Below are 18,794 nucleotides of genomic sequence, written 5' to 3'. Positions count from 1 at the left end.
AAAAAGAAGACCTGGCCATTTCGACAAAATGGGCACCCATGGGTGTACTAGTGCAGCTGAGGATTAAGCCTGTGGTAGAAACGCACAATGGTAGGAAAATTAAACCACTGCCACCAGCCAGTAAAAGTAGTGAGGTAACATAAAACATGTTACATGAGTAAGTAGGAAAAGGGGCTACTTAATAACTCCCAGCACCGCACATAAGATAAGGTGTTTTGGACCTACATAGGAAAAAGGTAAGTAAAGTCAATTTCACTTTAGTACTCTTGGGAACAGTAGTAGTTCACCCAAGAGAAGGTATTTAAACCTTATGACACTTCACTGAAGGTGATGTGTGTCACCATACAAAAAGTAGATGCCTATGGAGTTTGTCAGACTCCAAAAACAAAGGAAACACAGAGTCCAAATCAGATCAAAATACATGAGAGGGTGTGAAAAAGGCCTCATTCACTCCAGGAAAAAAATAAAAATTCCTAAAGTCCAACAAAAGAACTGGGGGTCTCTAAGTTTGAAGGAAATTAACACAGAAAGGAGAATTCCCGCTTCCCCTCTAGCGCTGTTGCTCCACCCACCTATGTGCTGTCAATCAGCCCTCCCTTGTACTGTTGCTCCGTCCCCCCTTTGCCCTGTCATTCCTTCCCCACATTTGCACTGTGTATCCTTCCTTCAAATGTTGTAAAAATGCTCCTTTGTACGGTACTGTTGCTGGCCTAACTTTCAACTCTTTAATTTGTTATCCTTTCTCGCATTGCCATTTATTTCTTATTCTTCCCCACACAGTGCTTCTCTGACCACCCCCCTAACATTCCCTCTGCCCCTCTAAACCACCCCCCAACCCCCTCTCCGGTGCCGCCCTTCATTCCCTCCCACTCTGTGCTGTGATTCCTCATTCCTCCCTTCGCTAAATGTAAAATGCAATAAACAACCACAAACCAATGCTTGTTGCCATGGTAGCAGATGCTGAGTGTTTTGGGTTCCTCTTTTCGAGTATTATTGTGGATGAAAATATTCAATTTGCTATGGAACCTCTCTGATTTAACGTCCCCTTATTGGACAATCCCACCCCACAATTGTGTGACAAGAAACCGGTCATATTTGAATGTATATATTCTATTTCAATAAAAGATGGACGTAAAAGGTGGTCGTCCCCTACATTTATGCTGTGGAAGTCCCCACAGTATAATTCACAAGAAGAGTTACACAGTCTTAATCGTTACTAATAGAGGTAGCACCTCTTCCCACATCTAATGCGACTACCTGTCATTAACCATTTGATTTCCTATCTTTTTTATATTTTCAATTCCTGCGCTACATACTGTCAAGGTGTTTTTAAATTAAATATTGATAGCATGTAGTGGATCATCAACTTTGGCACTTGCGTGCTGTCTGGTCCCCTGCGTGCAATTTTAAACGTTTGCAAGGCCGAGTGGAGAAAGAAAGAGTAAAAGCGAGGCAAACTCACTTCTACTCTTTCTTCTTCTCCTCTGTCTTGCACACATGTCGCAATGCGCTGCATCTAGACAGAAATGTGACTGTTAGCATGTGCCACTCTAGTATGGAAATCTGAACTTTAGCTTACACGGCATCTAGATAGAAATGTGACTGTTAGCATGTACCGCACCTAGATGGAATCCCACAATTGCAAGGACAGCAATGCCAACTAACCAACCAACTAACAATTCCATCCCTCTGCATACACCTCTCAAACTATAACCAAACACAACCACAAGCCTAAAACGCAGCAATCCGCACAAACTTCACAACAATGCAACAACAAAACAAACCACACATAGACTTGCACAACAGCACACGATGACTACGGACCAAAAAAAACCCCAAGCCCAGCCAACGGACCCACCGGGCTGAGGCTGCCAACAGCACATCACTGCTCTCTTGCACTTTTCCAGTTTATTCCCACTAACCTCTCCTCCCCTTTTTTCAGAGCCGCCAGAGCGCCAGGGGACCACTACAGTGGTGATAGTACGCGGTACAAATGTCCTTTAACATTAACATTAACATGTAAACACTCCTGCAAATATGCTTTTCAGATGGTGTTTGCTAATGGATTTCTATGGAATCTGCCTAACTTTGACCTGGTGCAAAAGCAGAGCGGAACCCATGCATTTCACGCCTGCATGAAAAGGTCCTGCAGGTGTGAAATGGAGCGCTAAGAGGAATGCACTCCATGCCCCTCCTCCCCTCTTGCCACTGCATCATTATGGGATGAAGAGGTTAATCAAGGTGTAAAAGCATTACACCTTGCTTTTACACCCTGATTTACCACTCTGCCCCCATTCAAAATGAGGCTGTATGTGTTGTGCTGACCTACTGCTATTCGTATGAGTATTGTGACCACCTTGTTGAGTTGAAGTCTCAAACCAGTCGTCGGTTGCATCAATGCTGTAGGTGCTACATCTACCTCAAATAGATATTCTTCCGATAAAGCGGACAAGTAACTTGTTTTTCCACACAATTTCCTCCTGCCCAATCTTATATTTTGTATTAGGTGTCTCTTACTATGCTCTGCAAAGTCAGCATGTAGGTCCTCCTTCATCTTCCTCGTGTTTGCCCTCATTCGCCCACCATTCTTGCAAGTGTTCATTTGTCAACTGAATGCAATTTGGCTTGTATTGTTCTTATGCATTTTAAGGTATGCAATGTCATTCAAGACCTGCACGCAATATTGCGTAAGCGTCATAATCTCCCATCTGCAGTATCTCGAGACCCCTCTACCCGCAACTATAATCAGGGGCTTTGTACATTCCAGCCAGAATCCTTACATGTGTTTCTGGCAATACAATGCCATCTCGCCATGGAGATGGACGACAGGTTTGGTAATCTACTTCGTAATGATGCCCCCACCTTCTGCTCATTTTACCATGCTGAGAACGTAGTAACTGTGGCCGGCATTCTGTGGCCCACCACCTTGTACCGGCGACCGGTTATGCCTAATCCCTGACTTCCTCCTGAGGTGTTCTCTTTGAAGCGCAGTCTCTTCTTAAAAGAACCATGCAATATCAGGCACAACCACAACTGGCACATTGTTCCTTGCTTCGCCCTGTGTCAGCAAATTCTCCAGCAGAGTCTACGTTTGTTTATGTTGCAACACATTATTGCGGGTACTAGATATGTGCAATTTGTGTACTCTTCCCTACTGCTTGAAAGCATCATTTTGGTGGTACTGGAGGAGTAGTGCATTTTTTCACAGATAGTGAGATCATGATTGTCCTGACCGATGGCCTCTAAAATCTCCTTCAGTGACGAAACGTTTGCGATTTTTAGCTCCATGTTCGCTAATCAGCAATATTTATTCTCCTAAGGTCATTGTTTGTAACTCCTGAGGAGACTGTTAAAACTGCGGTATGATTAAAGCAGTTGTTACCAAAGGTTTCAACTCGCTCACCTTGACAAGTCGAAGAATCCAATATGGAAGAGGCAAATGCGGCTGTGAAGGTTCCCCTGGGGCAATCCTGGCCCCCCCCGACCTAGAAATGGAATAACCAGGGGTGAGGACAGAACCGCTAGGGAAACCCTCTAATGGGAAGAAAACCCTGGTCGAATCTGGAGTCTTGAGGATCAGGTAGTTGTGGAAGCGAAGATGTTCCTGAGGCGTGGTAGAAAACTGATGTCACCCGAAAGGCTTCTTCTGCATGCACGAAAGGAAAACAAGAAGAGGGTCAGAATGGAAATGAGAGTTGGATGTTTAGTAAAGGGCGGAAGGGAGATCCTCTCACCGTTAATAGAGTCTAGAAGGGCTTAGACGTGACGAGACGGGTACTCAAAAGGTTTGCAGGTAAGCAACAGGAGCTCTATAAGAACAGACAGGTAAGTGCTCTTATCGGAACAAAGAAAGGGGAGCTCAAAGGAAACGGGGCTTACCCTAGCGGGTTTCTGGAAGGAAACGAAAGCCGGAGAGACTTCTCTTGAAACGGCTGGGTAAATGTTGGATTAGCTGGGCTGGTCTACACTCAAAGGGAACAGGGGCTGAGTAGAGCAACTGTAGAAATTGACTGAGAGATACAGAATTAGAAGAGTAAGAAAAGGTTAGCATGAAATATTCAGCAAAGAAGGCAAGGGATACAATAACGAACTCACGGAGTGTCAATAGCAGAAGCGACGCGATGATCCGTAGGCTTCGAGTCCGGAAATAGGGTCACGTGAGCGGTCTGCGGCGTCTCGCAGAGACATGGAAAGACTGTACCGCTGCTGTCCGCCCGAAGATCTCTATGGGCATCCATCTTGGAACTGCTTCTCCAAAGGATACCGCTCAAGCGGGTATGTTTACCGCACAAGCGGGTACGGGACCATAGCAACCATCTATAGCCATGTGTAACAGTATGCCCCCTTCTGCTGGGGGGCGCCCCAGGCTTACCGGGGTGAAGGCGAAAAAACCGGCGCACCAAGCTAGGTGCATGAACTCCAGAGGCCGGTTCCCAGGTCCTTTCCGCTGGGTAATAGCCCTTGCAGTCAATCAAAAACTGCAATCGGCTTCGTAGATAACGAGAGTCACATATTTCGGCCACCTCAAATTCTGGACCACAATTTGTGAGGACAGGAGGTGGAGGGGCACCTCTGCTCCGGTGAAATCGATCTCGCACAACCAATTTAATCTGAGACAGATGAAACACAGGATGTATTCGAGACCAAGAGGCAGGCAAAGCGAGTTTGACTGCCGCTGCACCCACCATGGACAACACCTTAAACGATCCAAAGTATTTTGGAGAGAGTTTTGACGGGACAAGGCGGCGAGGAAGGAAGCGGGATGCCAACCAAACAGAGTCACCGATGGTAAATTTCGGGGCTAATCGCAGATGAAGATCGCCAGATCGTTTAGCTCGGTCTTGAGCCACCAGAAGAGATTGTTTAGCCAGTTTCTGACCCTCCTGAATGTCGGCAATGAGACTATCTACTCCTGGGCAGCTGGAAGTAGGAGTCGAAACAATAGGAACAAATGAGGGATGGTGGCCATAAGAACAATGAAAGGGACTGGTCCGGAGAGGAGAATGGTGAGAATTATTGTAGGTGAATTCTGCGAATGGAAGCAATTCCACCCAATTGTCCTGAGCTGCTGATACAAAGCATCGTAGATATCCTTCTAGAGTCTGGTTTAAATGTTCCGTTTGCCCATTGGTTTGGGGATGGTATCCTGAGGTGAGGGCTCGTTTGACCCCTAAGACGTGACATGTTTTTTGCCAGAAGAGGGAGGTATATTGGGGACCTCGGTCTGAAACGATAGTATCTGGTAGACCGTGACGAGAGAAAATTTCAGAGAGGAAGATTTTAGCATTTAATGTTGCTCCAGGTAACTTCTCTAAAGGGGTGAAATGAGCCAATTTAGTGAAATAGTCTATAGTCACCATAATGGTAGTCTTGTTCTCAGATAGAGGTAGATCAGACACAAAATCAGTGGATATAATTTGCCAAGGTCGGTCTGGGATAGGCATCCTTGTTAACAATCCCAAAGGTGGGGTTCGTGGAGTCTTTGCATGAGCACAGATACTGCAAGCTGCCACATAATCACGGACATCAGATCTTAGGTTTGGCCACCAGAAATGTCGTTGTATAAGTTCCAAAGTGGAGAGAAACCTCGATGACCCGCAGCCCGTGAATCATGACACATTTGTAGCACTTCCAGTTGTAATGAAGGAATGGGAATCAGAACCTGCGTTCCATGAAAGAAATAATCCGTTTCTTTAGTAAGATGGTGGGAGGAAGCGATACTCTCACACAGTGATTGATTTTGGGCTGTAGCAGTTCGCACCTTTTGAAGAAAGTCTGTTAGGACAGAGATGAATTGAGCATTGGGAAACATTTTCTCCGAACAGAATGTAGAAGTAGGAGAATCTTTACGGGATAGAGCGTCTGCCCTCTGATTGTATTTCCCTGGCAGAAAGGTGAATTCGATCCAAAAGGGAAGAAAAAAATGAGCCCAGCGGGCCTGTCGACTGTTAGTAGGGTAAGCATTTTGGAGCACCCTGAGATTCTGATCGTTTGTGCGAACCTTAATAGGATGGGTAGATCCTAACAGTAAGTGTCTCCATTCCTTGAAGGCCTGTTAAATAGCCAACAATTCTTTCTCTAGTACAGAGTAGTTCTGTTCTGCTGTATTGATGGTTTTAGATAGGTAGGCTACTGGTCGTTCTTCCCCCTGATCCGACACTAGTAAAAGTACGGCTCCTAAAGCATATTGCGATGCATCCGTTTCCACAATGAATTGTTTGGATTGATCGGGTGTGATAAGAATGGAAGCAGAAGTAAACATATTCTTTAAAGCTTGGAAGGCTTTCTGAGCTGAATCGTTCCAGGAGAACGTGTTTCCTTTTTTCAAAAGTCTGGTGATGGGTAGAATGATTTTGGAAAAAAAGGGAATGAACTTCCGGTAGAGGTTAGTGAACCCTAGAAAACGCTGCACATCTTTTACACTTGTTGGAGATGGCCAATCCAAAACCGCTGATACTTTCTTCGGGTCCATAGAAATTCCCTGAGACTACAGTACAAAGCCTAGGTAGTTAACTTGCTCCCGATGGAACTCACATTTAGCGGCTTTACAGTAGAGTTTATTTGATTGAAGCCGTTCCAAAACTGTATTAACATGTTGGCTATGATCCTCAGGGTTGTTGGAATACACCAAGATATCATCCAAATAGATGATGACAAAATGAAATAAAATGTCGGCAAATAGATGGTCCATAAACCGCTGAAAGATAGCCGGGGCATTGACCAAACCGAACTCGTAATGACCAAAAGGTGTGCGAAAAGCAGTTTTCCATTCATCATCTGGAGCTATTCATATGAGATGATAAGCACCTCTAAGATCGAGCTTTGTATAGAGAGTCGCCCCTCGAACCGCTTCGACAATGTCCATTATGAGAGGCATGGGGTATTTTTCAGCGATGGTTATTTTGTTTAGTCCCCGGTAATCAATACAAGGGCGGAGTTCATCCAAGTCTTTTTTGGGGATGAAAAACAGAGAAGCTCCCGCCGGTGACACTGATTCGGTTATGAGGCCATTGCGTAAATTGGTTTGAAGGTACTCTTTCAATACATTCTTCTCACGTTGGGAGAGTACATACATCCTGCCAAAAGGAATGGGCTGTTCAGGAAGCAGATCTATATGGCAATCATCTTTCCTATGTGCAGGTAACATAGGGAACTCGGGATTTTCAAATATAGATCGGCATCTCCAATGAAATTTAGGGACAGTTTCTAGCTGATTAATGATAGCTACAGAAGGGTTAGGAGCCTCTACAGAGGAGATATGTAAGCCTACCGACTCCTGGGAAAGGCAATGGTGTACGCAATATTCTGACCCCAGAAAAAGAGTACCCGCTGACCAGTTAATAAAAGGATTGTGGAGTCTTAACCACAGAAGCCCTAAGATGATAGGAAAATGGGCAGTTTTGATCAGATCGAAAACTAGAGTTCCCTTATGGCTGGCTATCAAGCAGGTAATTGGATTGGTCTGTTCTTTAATAGGAGCAGAGCTTAATGGGCTCCCGTCTACTCCTTGGATGGGAGTAACAAAGGTCTTGGTTATGTGGGGAATACCGTGTCTCTTTGCCCAATCGTAATCCAAAAAAATACCTGCTGCACCGGAGTCAATCAAAGTAGGAATACCGGGTAGTATATGTTCTGATAATATCATAGACAAGGATACTACCACCATCGTCTGGTTAGTTGCGACTTTGTCTAGAGTCATACTTGTTTGACATGGGGAAGGAGGATTCTGTTTCCCTACCATTCTTCCCCTAACGGTAGGGTCTTGGAGTTTCCTGACTTTGTGTTAGGACTGCGACGTGGGGGCACCAAATGACAATCCTTCAACACATCGGAGGAGGACCCACAGTACATACATAATCCGAGTGTCTTTCTCCTTTCTATCTCGGTCGTCAATAAAGGTCCTCTTATGTTCCCTATCTGCATAGGTTCTTCAGTTTGAAGGAGAGTTTTATTCCCTGCAGAGGAATAATCACTATGTGATCGTATTCTTTTCCCCTTTCTTCTTTCGTAAGAACGTTCATGCATCCGATAATCTATCTGCATGGTTAGAGGGATCATATCAGCCAAGTTGGCTGGCAGGGCATTTTAGAGAGCTCACCTTTAAGTTCTTCTGTTAAGCCTCTACGAAAAAGGGTAAGAAGTCCGTCATCTGGCCAACCCAATTCCGAGGATAATTGTTTAAATTGGGTGATGTACCCTAGTAAATCCTTATTCCCCTGCTTCAGATCAAGGAGCCTTTCTTGTGTAGCAACTGTTATTTCCTTTCTGCCAAACATAGTTTTAAGGCTGTCGGAGAAGGCTGGGTAAGAGTCAAGAATCACATTGTTAGAGGTGACTAGAGGAGTGGCCCAAGCTAATGCAGGGCCCGAAAGATGAGAAATCACATACCCCACTTTGTCTTTGTCTGTAGGAAAAAAGTGTGATTTAAAGGTAACTGTACTGTAAAACTGTCGAGGAATTCTTTAAGTTTATAAGGATCACCATCATACATGACTGTGTGTAAGGAGGATGGGGGAGTGTCTGAAAAAGCTCTGGCGACTTGCTGTCGCAGTTGAGCATTATCCTGTTTCAAAGATTGCACCTCTAACGACATGGCTTGCATGGCCGCCTTTAATTGCTGCATTTGTTGATCCATGAGGATACCGACTGTCAATAAAGTGGCGTTGCTTACTGTTAACTCTATAAAACTATGGTATGATTAAAGCAGTTGTTACCAAAGGTTTCAACTCGCTCACCTTGGCAAGTCGAAGAATCCAATATGGAAGTTCACCTGGGGCAATCCTGGCGCCTCCGACCTAGAAATGGAATAACCAGGGGTGAGGACAGGACCGCCAGGGAAACCTCTAATGGGAAGAAAACCCTGGTCGAATCTGGAGTCTCGAGGATCAGGTGGGTGTGGAAGCGAAGATGTTCCTGAGGCATGGTAGAAAACTGATGTCACCCGGGAGGCTTCTTCTGGATGCACGAAAGGAAAACACGAAGAGGGTCAGAATGGAAATGAGAGTTGGATGTTTAGTAAAGGGCGGAAGGGAGATCCTCTCACCGTTAATAGAGTCTAGAAGGGCTTAAACGTGATGAGACGGGTACTCAAAAGGTTTGCAGGTAAGCAACAGGAGCTCTATAAGAACAGACAGGTAAGTGCTCTTATCGGAACAAAGAAAGGGGAGCTCAAAGGAAACGGGGCTTACCCTAGCGGGTTTCTGGGAGGAAACGAAAGCCGGAGAGACTTCTCTCGATAACGGCTGGGTAATGTTGGATTAGCTGGGCTGGTCTGCACCAAAGGGAACAGGGGCTGAGTAGAGCAACTGTAGAAATTGACTGAGAGATACAGAATTAGAAGAGTAAGAAAAGGTTAGCATGAAATATTCAGCAAGGGATACAATAAGGAACTCACGGAGCGTCAATAGCAGAGGCGACGCGATGGTCCGTAGGCTTCGAGTCCGGAAATATGGTCACGTGAGCGGTCTGCAGCGTCTCGCAGAGACGTGGAAAGACTGGACCACTGCTGTCCGCTCGAAGATCTCTATGGGCGTCCATCTTGGAACTGCTTCTCCGAAGGATACCGCTCAAGCGGGTACGTTTACCGCACAAGCGGGTACGGGACCATAGCGACCATCTATAGCCATGTGTAACAGAGACCTAGTTGTTATCAAAAGACATATGTGCATATTCCTAGATTATTTAAACTGTGAACGGTTCCTGCCATCAATTCTCAAACTCGTTTTCTTCTCCCAATGTAAAATGGGCTGAACGTCTTGAGATTCTTCCACTTTAGACGGTTAATACCCTGGTCTTTTGGCTGCTTCCTCCTTTACCCGCTAATGTTATTTGTATCCAGCAGTGTCCCACCTTTTTTGATTCTGAGTACAAATGGGAAACTAGAATGAAAAGGTAATTAACTACAAACCAATTATATTGGGTTCGTTGAGTGACTATGTTGTATCTGCATCATAATAAAAGGTTGTATATCCTAATGTCCCCAAACACCGTCCCCTAGTCCTAAAGCAGCAGGCCTTCATGCTAAAGGATGCTACAGAACCACAACCAGTAGTCTCTACCCGCACCGTCACGCTCTTTCCCGATACAGTGATCCATTTCCGCTGATTGGTTGGCGGATCCAAAAGAAATAGTAGGTTTCTATTCGTATTGCTTTCTCACTACCAAAAGGACAGACAATATTAGACTTTTGACTTTCAACTCTAACATACAGTATCTGCTTGTAGATGGAAAAGAGGAAGTCTCCAGGACGGTGTCTGAATCAGGGGAAAAATACACAAACTGGTCAATTGCTTTATAGCCAGGATACAGGGATAGGCTTAATTGTTTTAAATGTAATGGGTACGTGCGGTTGACTCACTCAAATTGAATGATGACTATGACAAGGGAGAGGGAGGAAGTTGTTATCTGCTTAACAACAGGTTTCCTTCACATCTAAGATGAGGGTCACAAAAAGCAAGATTGGTACTTGCACTATTGCAAGTGTGCTACAACATAGATGTGTATGGTCACAAGAGATATCAGCAGGTATTAAAAAAAGATTGGGTGGTAGCGGAAGCCTGCTTGCTTTCCTAATACATGTGTGGGTTGAAGGGTGGGACATCGGTCAGTCATCCAGTAAAGTTTGCTGCTACTAATTAGAAGCGAAAAAGTTGCTGTTGCACACTTCACCCTGAGCCAGTTCAGTGTTTTCTGTGCCTGAGTGATTGTTATGGGTATCATTTCCTTGGCATATATACACGGTTTTTATGTGTGAACAGCTGGAAAATCAACGCCTTTTTTCATTTGCAGATTGTTACAATTCCCCAGGAGCCCTTTGTGTATGTCCGGGGAACATTACCGGATGGGACATGCAAAGAAGAATACACTGTCAACCACGATCCCATCAAAAAGGTTATCTGCAATGGTCCAAATCAGACTCTACAAGGTAAGCAACCTATTAAGGGTGCAGGAAAATAACTGTGTATTATTCTTTTACGCACATGTTGCTTACAGATTTGTATTGATTACTAAAGCAATACTACACCTCAGCATTCATTTAATCCTGTTTCTAATTTCAACCTGTTCAGTTTTCATTTTTGTCAGTTCGGTTCTGGGGCTTTTGGTATTTAGCTGTTTCAGTCCCAGGTCTTTTCAAATAAATGTATTGTTTTGGCTACATTTTGGTGGAGGAGTGTTCTGTTTGTTTCATGCTCAATTTTCTGCAACCACTGGTCGTCCAGGCATTCATGGAAGTGTCTGTAATTTGGCTCCTTTGGCCAGGCAATGGAGGCTCTGTTGGAGTGTGGAATGCTTCATCAATTTTCCAGAGCCTGCCAGCAAGCTTGGCATTGAAGTGGGCACCTTTTTTTGCTTTTGATGTCGACACGATGCATTTCGACATTGACTGTCTGGATGGCCAGAGTATCAACAATGAACCCCCCCCCCAGGACCTGCATGATGGCAAAGAGCTCAATCTGAAGATGTCTACCAATGGAGAGGTATCCCTCAACGGCAAGCATGTTGCCTGTGAGGTTCTCAAACAGCACTGGTGCTGTTCAGAAGGTACCTGTGTGTGTTAGAGCAGGCCAGAGGGATCCCGTTCATACCACTTGGGCTTTGTGGCGGATGAGGGAGGTTGGCCCTTTAATTGAAGACTCGGATGTAGTTCTGGAACACCTGAGGGATGAACCCAGTTTTGCTCTCAACCTGCTCCCCTCCCTGGCTTTTATTCTACCACAGGGCTTCCCTCATCTGACAAACTGGATACCATCGTACAGCGTGACTCTCTGGAAGGCAACCAATACACAGGGCAATGCACACAGAATGCCCACTATTCTTAATTTTTTTCCCATCACAGCAGGCACATTTTTCAAACCTTATGTAGCAGGTATTGGACAGACAAAAAGGAGAGTACGCAGGCTATGTAGAACTGTTCTCAAAAACACCTTACCTCAACAGAACACGGTTTCGATTGCATGGGGCAACTGTCAGACATCATCAGAAAGGAAACAAGTGATTAACATTAGATGAGTTTTTTAAAACTTTTATTGTGTTATGAAGAAATAACTTTACACAAAACATCACAATGTGAAACAGAAAAAATACATACAACAAACCATCACATACAGTCTCAATTCTGTACAAAGTATCCCTCAATAAAAGATTCACATACTTCATAGCTACACATATTTAAAATACTCTCATGCATAAGATTTTTCCAAAGGAAACACGTTATAGATAAATCTAACTTTCGCTAAACTCGATGCTATATGATTGACACTCACAATGAGGTTCTAAAAGCTCCTAGAAAAAATAAATAAAGGGTTGTGCACACATTTCCCAAAATGTGTGTTCCTTTGCTTGGTAAATGGAGTGTATGATAATGCAATAAAAGGTGATACATGATTCCCACAGATCCCGGGAGCTCACGTTGTACGACAAACCCAAAGATTACGAGCAAGACCCAATCGTTGTCCAACGACCTCAAGTGTAAGACAGAGATTTAATCTACATCGTAAATATGTCTACCTAAAGGATCGGCCTGGAAATGTAATGGAACACTGGGGAAGTGTATCCATTTTAATTCTCCATACCAGCAATAACATGAAATAACTTGAATGTGTGTGTCAAAGATTGGGTAGTCATCCAGTCAAACTCCCAAAGTCAATTCTTGACCCTGATTATACGCAATGCCACATCTACCCCAATACCATGATGGCTCAGTTTACAGTTATCCACAAAAAGTGAAAAAGTAATACAAATTTCACTTAACATAGATACACGTAGCTCCTGATATAGTGAATCAGAGGTAGGCGATTTTAATTTACAGAAGATATTAAGGGCATGCCGCCTTGCATGCACCAGCAAAGAAGCGAGGCCGAATTAATTCATATCTAATAATAGCAGACAGTATGCACTGTGGCAATCCAAGAACTCTGATCCACGACATTCCTTATAATTCACGGAAGAAGCCCCAATTGGTAATTTGCACGATCTCTGAACCATAGCCTTCACTTGGGATCGCTTTCTGTTCATACAAATGTACTAATGGAATTAATGAAAACTGACCATATTTTCTGTTCATCACTACCATTTGCGTGGCTAGGACAACTATTTGTAGTTGCAATCTCTGTGTAAGTAAGGTCAAATCTGGGCGCTTGTAAATTGGAAAACCTAAATACACCAGATTATTAGAAACATTTAACTTGCTCACATTCAGCCACCAACAATGAGAAGGTAGCTTAATTCTTGATGTAAAACACATAACTGTACATTTAGTACTATTCCGAGTTAAATCATGAGCCGGCATATGAAGATACAGAGCATTTAGCGAACTCTGTAGACCTATAAAAGTGTGGTCGAAAGTGATAATATCATCAGCGTAAACCATGCAGCGTAAAAATCAGGTTTTATTGCTGAATAGCAGATTAAAGGGTTTCAAGAACCAATGCAGTGCATTCTGAAAGCCACCAGCAGCCTGTTGCCTGAAAAGGACAGTGTAACTTGGGTATATTATACATATTTGCCCGCTTAATGTTTTTTTCTTTTTCTTTACCTTCACATTTTAGGAAATTGTTTTAGGCACAAACATATGTTATGTAATGATTTTAAAAAAAAATAGTTTTCTCTCTTTTAGTAAATGTTTTCTCAGATCCCACATGTAGGGGGCGATATTGCGTGTTCATGAATATTAATGAAGTTTCCATGATGGAGAAACTGAGTGAGCTTATAGTAAGACAAGATCCAGAACTGTGGGGTGGAGAGATGATCAGAGTTCAGAGGCCTTTGTCCTGTTGCTATTGGGAGCATCATTCAAGATCAGGAATGCAAGAGCAATTTAATGTGGGGAAGATCCAGAGGTGGGTGGTGGAACATGGTGAAATGAGTAATGTGCCCTTTGGGTGTGAGTTGAGAAAGCATGTCTGGTGATAGATTTTTTGCTAGTTGGGGTGTCATACCACTTTTTAACCTAGTGCTGCCAAAATGCTAAAAGAGCCAGGCAGAGTTGTACTACACAGATTTAGCATTTTAGTGGAACTGCAAGGGGGCCAGGGCCCCACTGATATGCGTATTCCTCTAACAATCTATTGCTACCTTTTAGAATGATCAAGCAACTTCTGCAAACTCTGTTGTTCTTACTCACAATGTCAGCTATACATCCCACCCCCTCCACAGACCACACCTTTTCTCTCTATATCCTATTAATCTTTCCATACAGCCCACTCCCTAGCCACACCTTGTATCATTTGTCCTGACTCACCTTTTCATCCAAACCTCATTTTTAGTCCACGATTCCTACCATTTACCTCTACTCTTCCTTTCTGCACTCACATCCAAAGGACACCACTTCATCCTGTTACACTTCTCATCTTATCATGCAATTTCCTCTTAGACCCAAATATCACTCTCCCCATTTGAACTAAGCAGTGCAGTTTTTTTATTTCTTACTTTACTATGATGTGTACTTGGCTGTCCCCCCTCCTTTCTCTCTCTTCCAACGTTTCATTGCTTTGCCATTGCTGAGTTTGCATGAGGCTCCCATCCGCAATTGGAGACGGACCTCTGTATTCTTCTCTTCTCTTCAACCTGTGACGATCCTTTAGATAGCGTCAGTTTTCCCCACAGGGGAGACCCTTTCATGATGCTATGGAGGTGTGGCCGCTAACCAATAGTCTCTCTAGGGATGGTAATATATGGGAGGACCTCATGGAAAGGAACTCCCCCCTCCTGTGAATAAGGACACAAATCAGGGACATGGCCCCTTTAACTCCCAAACCCATTAGGCTGTGACTTCGTCCAAACCTCTTTTTCCTAAACTTATATCGGAAACCATGTATTATTGTGCTGGGTCAGACAATCTTAACATGCTAACTGCAGGGATGAGGAAGAACTTGAGAACGCCACAGTCAAGCGGGAAAAACTCTCAACCAGCTGTTGTCAATGGAACTGACGTTACGCCACGGAGGACCCTGCTATATAGAGACGACAGAAACAAACGACGGGGGAAGAGAGATGGAGACAGAGAGAGAGAGAGATGGAGGTGAAAATAGAGTTGGAAACAGTGATCGAGTTCAAGGTGCAGGTATAAGCAGAAGTAGAGGAAGTCTCGAGAGACTCGTGGGAGAGACTGGAGGGTGTGGTTCAAGAGAGCGCACAAGGACGTTTCGCAAGCTGACAAGGCGTGAGCAGTAGTGGAAGTAGAAGAAGAAAGGGGAGAATGCAACCCGCACAGAGGCAGGAAGTCAAACATTCTGCAAGTGAAACCTGGTGGCCGGTGGGCAAGAGTAAGGCAGAGAAAGAGGAGAATCGGTGCAACGCCGTGGCGAAGCAAATATATGTTATTTGTGAGACACCCGGAAAGTGTCGGCCGGGAACCGGCTCAATGGATGGACGGAGATTGTGGTGTGGTGGCATGCCCTCTAGTGGGAAGACCTTCCTGTCTTGCAGAGACCGCTAACCATGGCCTTTCGCAAAGTTGGATGAACGGGCTTGAGAAGCATCCAAAAGCATCCAGAGTGATGGTGGCTGAACGGACCATACGGAAGAAATGGTCGAGTCCATTACCAACATTAGAACAACCAGCAGTAGGGGGACCAGGAAACAAGCACCCAACAAGAGAAACACTATATATCGTCACAAGATCCCAGGCAGAATGGGTGAACCATCCTATCTCCAAAACCAGGTAAAAGGAGTTGTTAAAAGTCTGGGAGGGAGCTGAGGGAAAGCAAAGAGAGCCTTGGAAAATAGACAATAGCAAACAAGTACAAAGAACAGTTAACTAACAGAGAGATAAACCTCACCTCAGCGGTTGTGAATTGAGCCTGTCTTTAAAATTCCAACTCAAACTCCCCAAAATGTTAATCGAGGGGTTATCTTCTCAAACTCCGCCGAAGAAAAAGAAACCCTTCCAGAGGTCTTCTGGGGCATCATTGGTAAGAACAGAGTTATTGAGAGGACTGTTGAGGACAATTGTGAACAAAGACGTAATTTCCTAAAACACATGGGAAATAGAAGCCCTCCTGCCCACAACCTAGAATCATCTAGGGCTGGTCTTCAGAGCAAAAACCAATGACCCCCTATCAAAAGGCTATTCCAAGCTTATGGTGGGTCCAGACCAGATCCTGTCAAGAGTCTGGTCCTTTCAATCCATGGAGTCAACACTACCTTTTGAAATAATAAGAAAACCATTGTCTTTGTCTTCTCTTTTTGAAAAGCGGACAATTAGGCCCTTCCTTTTAGAAAGTAACCTGTTAACATCCGGGTAATCGAGAATAATTGTGACTGTAAAGGTGAAGAAACCATGAAAGTAGTTGATCACTTTGAACCACAATTCCCTGACCAGCTCTTCAAAGGTGTGGCGCTGGAGAACCAGGAGGAACTCAGGGAGCATCTTCCTCGTCCCCGTGGGGGTAGAATAAAGAAATCAAAATGCTAGAGAACTCATTGAAAGAACAGCAAGATTTGTCTAGAGCAGTACGGTACTCTGGGAAATCAGCTAGGAGAAGGGAGTCATTCTCCTAGCTCCGGGAGAACCCTGTAGAACTGTTTTGTTTTGTTTGTGTGTAATAAGAAGCCAGAACTTTATGGAACGTTTATTTTGAGAAAACTTGGACACTTGATAGACAGGAGAAAGGAGTAATTCTCCTGGATTACGAAGCAGAACCAGAACGTATTGTTTATTGTAGTGACAGAGATAGCGTAGAAGCTTGGCTGGGATGGTGCCTTTTGATTTGGACTTACACAGACTTCCTGATGAGCACCCAATATTCTTTTGCTTAGGTAGGGAAATCCATTAGAGTTAAGGAGAGATAGGCTTATTTTTCTTTTGAATAAATGTCTATAACAATCACCAAAGCACCACTTGGTCAGTCTCTTCATTCCTTGTCGCCAAAACCCCTACAATTCATTTGGATCACCATTGTTGGAACCTTAATTCATCCTCACAAGGAAGTAGTTAAAAGTAACATCAGCACATATACATTTATAACACACCCCGACAGCATACAAAGCAAACATACATATATTTGAAAGGCATACAACAACCCATTTAAATAAATAAACATATATTCTTCACAACACACCTCACAGCAGACAAAAAGTAAAAACAAGCACACATAAAACAGGAATATAATCGAAACAAAAAATGTGATTAACAGATTCACTTGATGGCAAAAAGAGTGAGTTAATGTTTCAACAATAGTGTTTTTAATGTTGGCTACATTTTATGTTATGTTTAGTGTTACTGCTAGTTTTTATTTTTAACGATAGGCTCAATCTTAATCTTAATGCTGGTGTTCCCAACATTTTTAGATTTTATAGATAGCACCATGTATGTATACACACATATATATATATATATATATATATACATATATATATATATACATATATATATATATATATATGTATATATCGCATTCTGGGTCCCGGAATACCACTGAGGATAAAAAACACACCCAAGTCGAAATGGCTTGTAACATGTTTGTTTATTGATCAAGCACAGCATGCAGGAATGCATGGGAGAAAGGTTATGTGGTTCACGATCACAGAACGCTTGTTCACATATATATATAGTTATATAGCATATTACACAGCCCGAGGTAGCAGCTGTGTAGTTATAGTTAAGTTGCTAAACTCATAGGAATACCACTTTTTCAGCGGATTATAACTTCATTCCCCCTGGAGAAATCATCACCAAACTTTGCAAATAAAGTATATGGCCGGCTCTGAATTTCTTTGCAAAGTTGTGTGAGGTTTCGTGCAAGGGGGGCAAAGTTAGAGGGGGGTCCCACATTTCTTTTTTTTTCATAGACTGAATGGGGAAAAACTTTGCGCATGGCTACAGGCCGAACGGCTGAACGGATTTTCACCAAATTTGTGGCAGGAGTGGGGGCTTGGGTCGGAAAGCATACTTTTGTGTGTTTGGTGGAAATCTAACCAGTACTTTTGTTGCAAAGAACTGAAATGCAGGTCCCAAAAAATTAGTGATATCTGGGTCCGCTCCGTGGACCCATTTCCCTGCGGTCAGACAATTTTAATAGAGATGACAGAAACAAATGACGGGGGAAGAGAGATGGAGACAGAGCGAGAGATGGAGGTGAAAATAGAGTTGGAAACAGTGATCGAGGTCAAGGTGCAGGTATAAGTAGAAGGAAAGGAAGTCTCAAGAGACTCGAGGGAGAGACTGGATGGTGTGGTTCAAGAGAGCGCACAAGGACGTTTCGCAGGCTGACAAAGTGTTAGCAGTAGTGGAAGTAGAAGAAGAAAGTGGAGAATGCAACCCGCACAGAGGCAGGAAGCCAAACATTCTGCAAGTGAAACCTGGTGGCCGGTGGGCAAGAGTAAGGCAGAGAAAGCGTAGAATCGGTGCAACGCCGTGGAGAAGCAAATATATGTTATTTGTGAGACAGCCGGAAAGTGTCGTACCAGTCGGCCGGGAACCAGCTCAATGGATGGACGGAGATTGGGTTGTGGTGGCATGCCCTCTAGTGGGAAGACCGTGCTGTCTGACAACTGCGCAGAGACCGCTAAACATGGCCTTTCGCAAAGTTGTATGAACGGGCTTGAGAAGCATCCAAAAGCATCCAGAGTGGTGGTGGCTGAACGACCCATACGGAATAAATGGTCAAGTCCATTACCAACATCAGAACAACCAGCAGTAGGGGGACCAGGAAACAAGCACCCAACAAGAGAAACACTATATATCGTCACAAGATCCCAGGCAGAATGGGTGAACCATCCTATCTCCAAAACCAGGTAACAGGAGTTGTTAAAGGTCTGGGAGGGAGCTGAGGAAAGCCTTGGAAAATTGACAA

The 18,794-nt window shown here is 43.8% G+C and overlaps 1 protein-coding gene across 13 annotated transcripts in view; it reads left to right on the top strand.

Annotated features, from left to right (window-relative positions):
- Positions 1-18,794, top strand: part of GRIN1 (glutamate ionotropic receptor NMDA type subunit 1) — a 1,139,664-nt gene that overhangs the window by 689,587 nt on the left and 431,283 nt on the right. For all 13 annotated transcript variants that reach the window (XR_011268541.1, XR_011268543.1, XR_011268542.1 and 10 more), the window contains one exon: positions 10,789-10,924. Coding sequence is in view for 9 of the 13 variants with exons in the window: in XM_069609856.1 (XP_069465957.1) it covers positions 10,789-10,924 (136 nt within the window). In the remaining 4 variants the exon portion in view is untranslated. The remainder of the gene's footprint in view (positions 1-10,788; positions 10,925-18,794) is intronic.

This window comes from Ambystoma mexicanum, chromosome 8 (genome assembly GCF_040938575.1).
Source record: "Ambystoma mexicanum isolate Mex_15411 chromosome 8, UKY_AmexF1_1, whole genome shotgun sequence".
In the NCBI taxonomy this organism is placed as follows: domain Eukaryota; kingdom Metazoa; phylum Chordata; class Amphibia; order Caudata; family Ambystomatidae; genus Ambystoma; species Ambystoma mexicanum.
The sequence above is the reverse complement of the archived record's forward strand: the minus strand, read 5'-3'. Positions and strand labels throughout refer to the sequence as shown.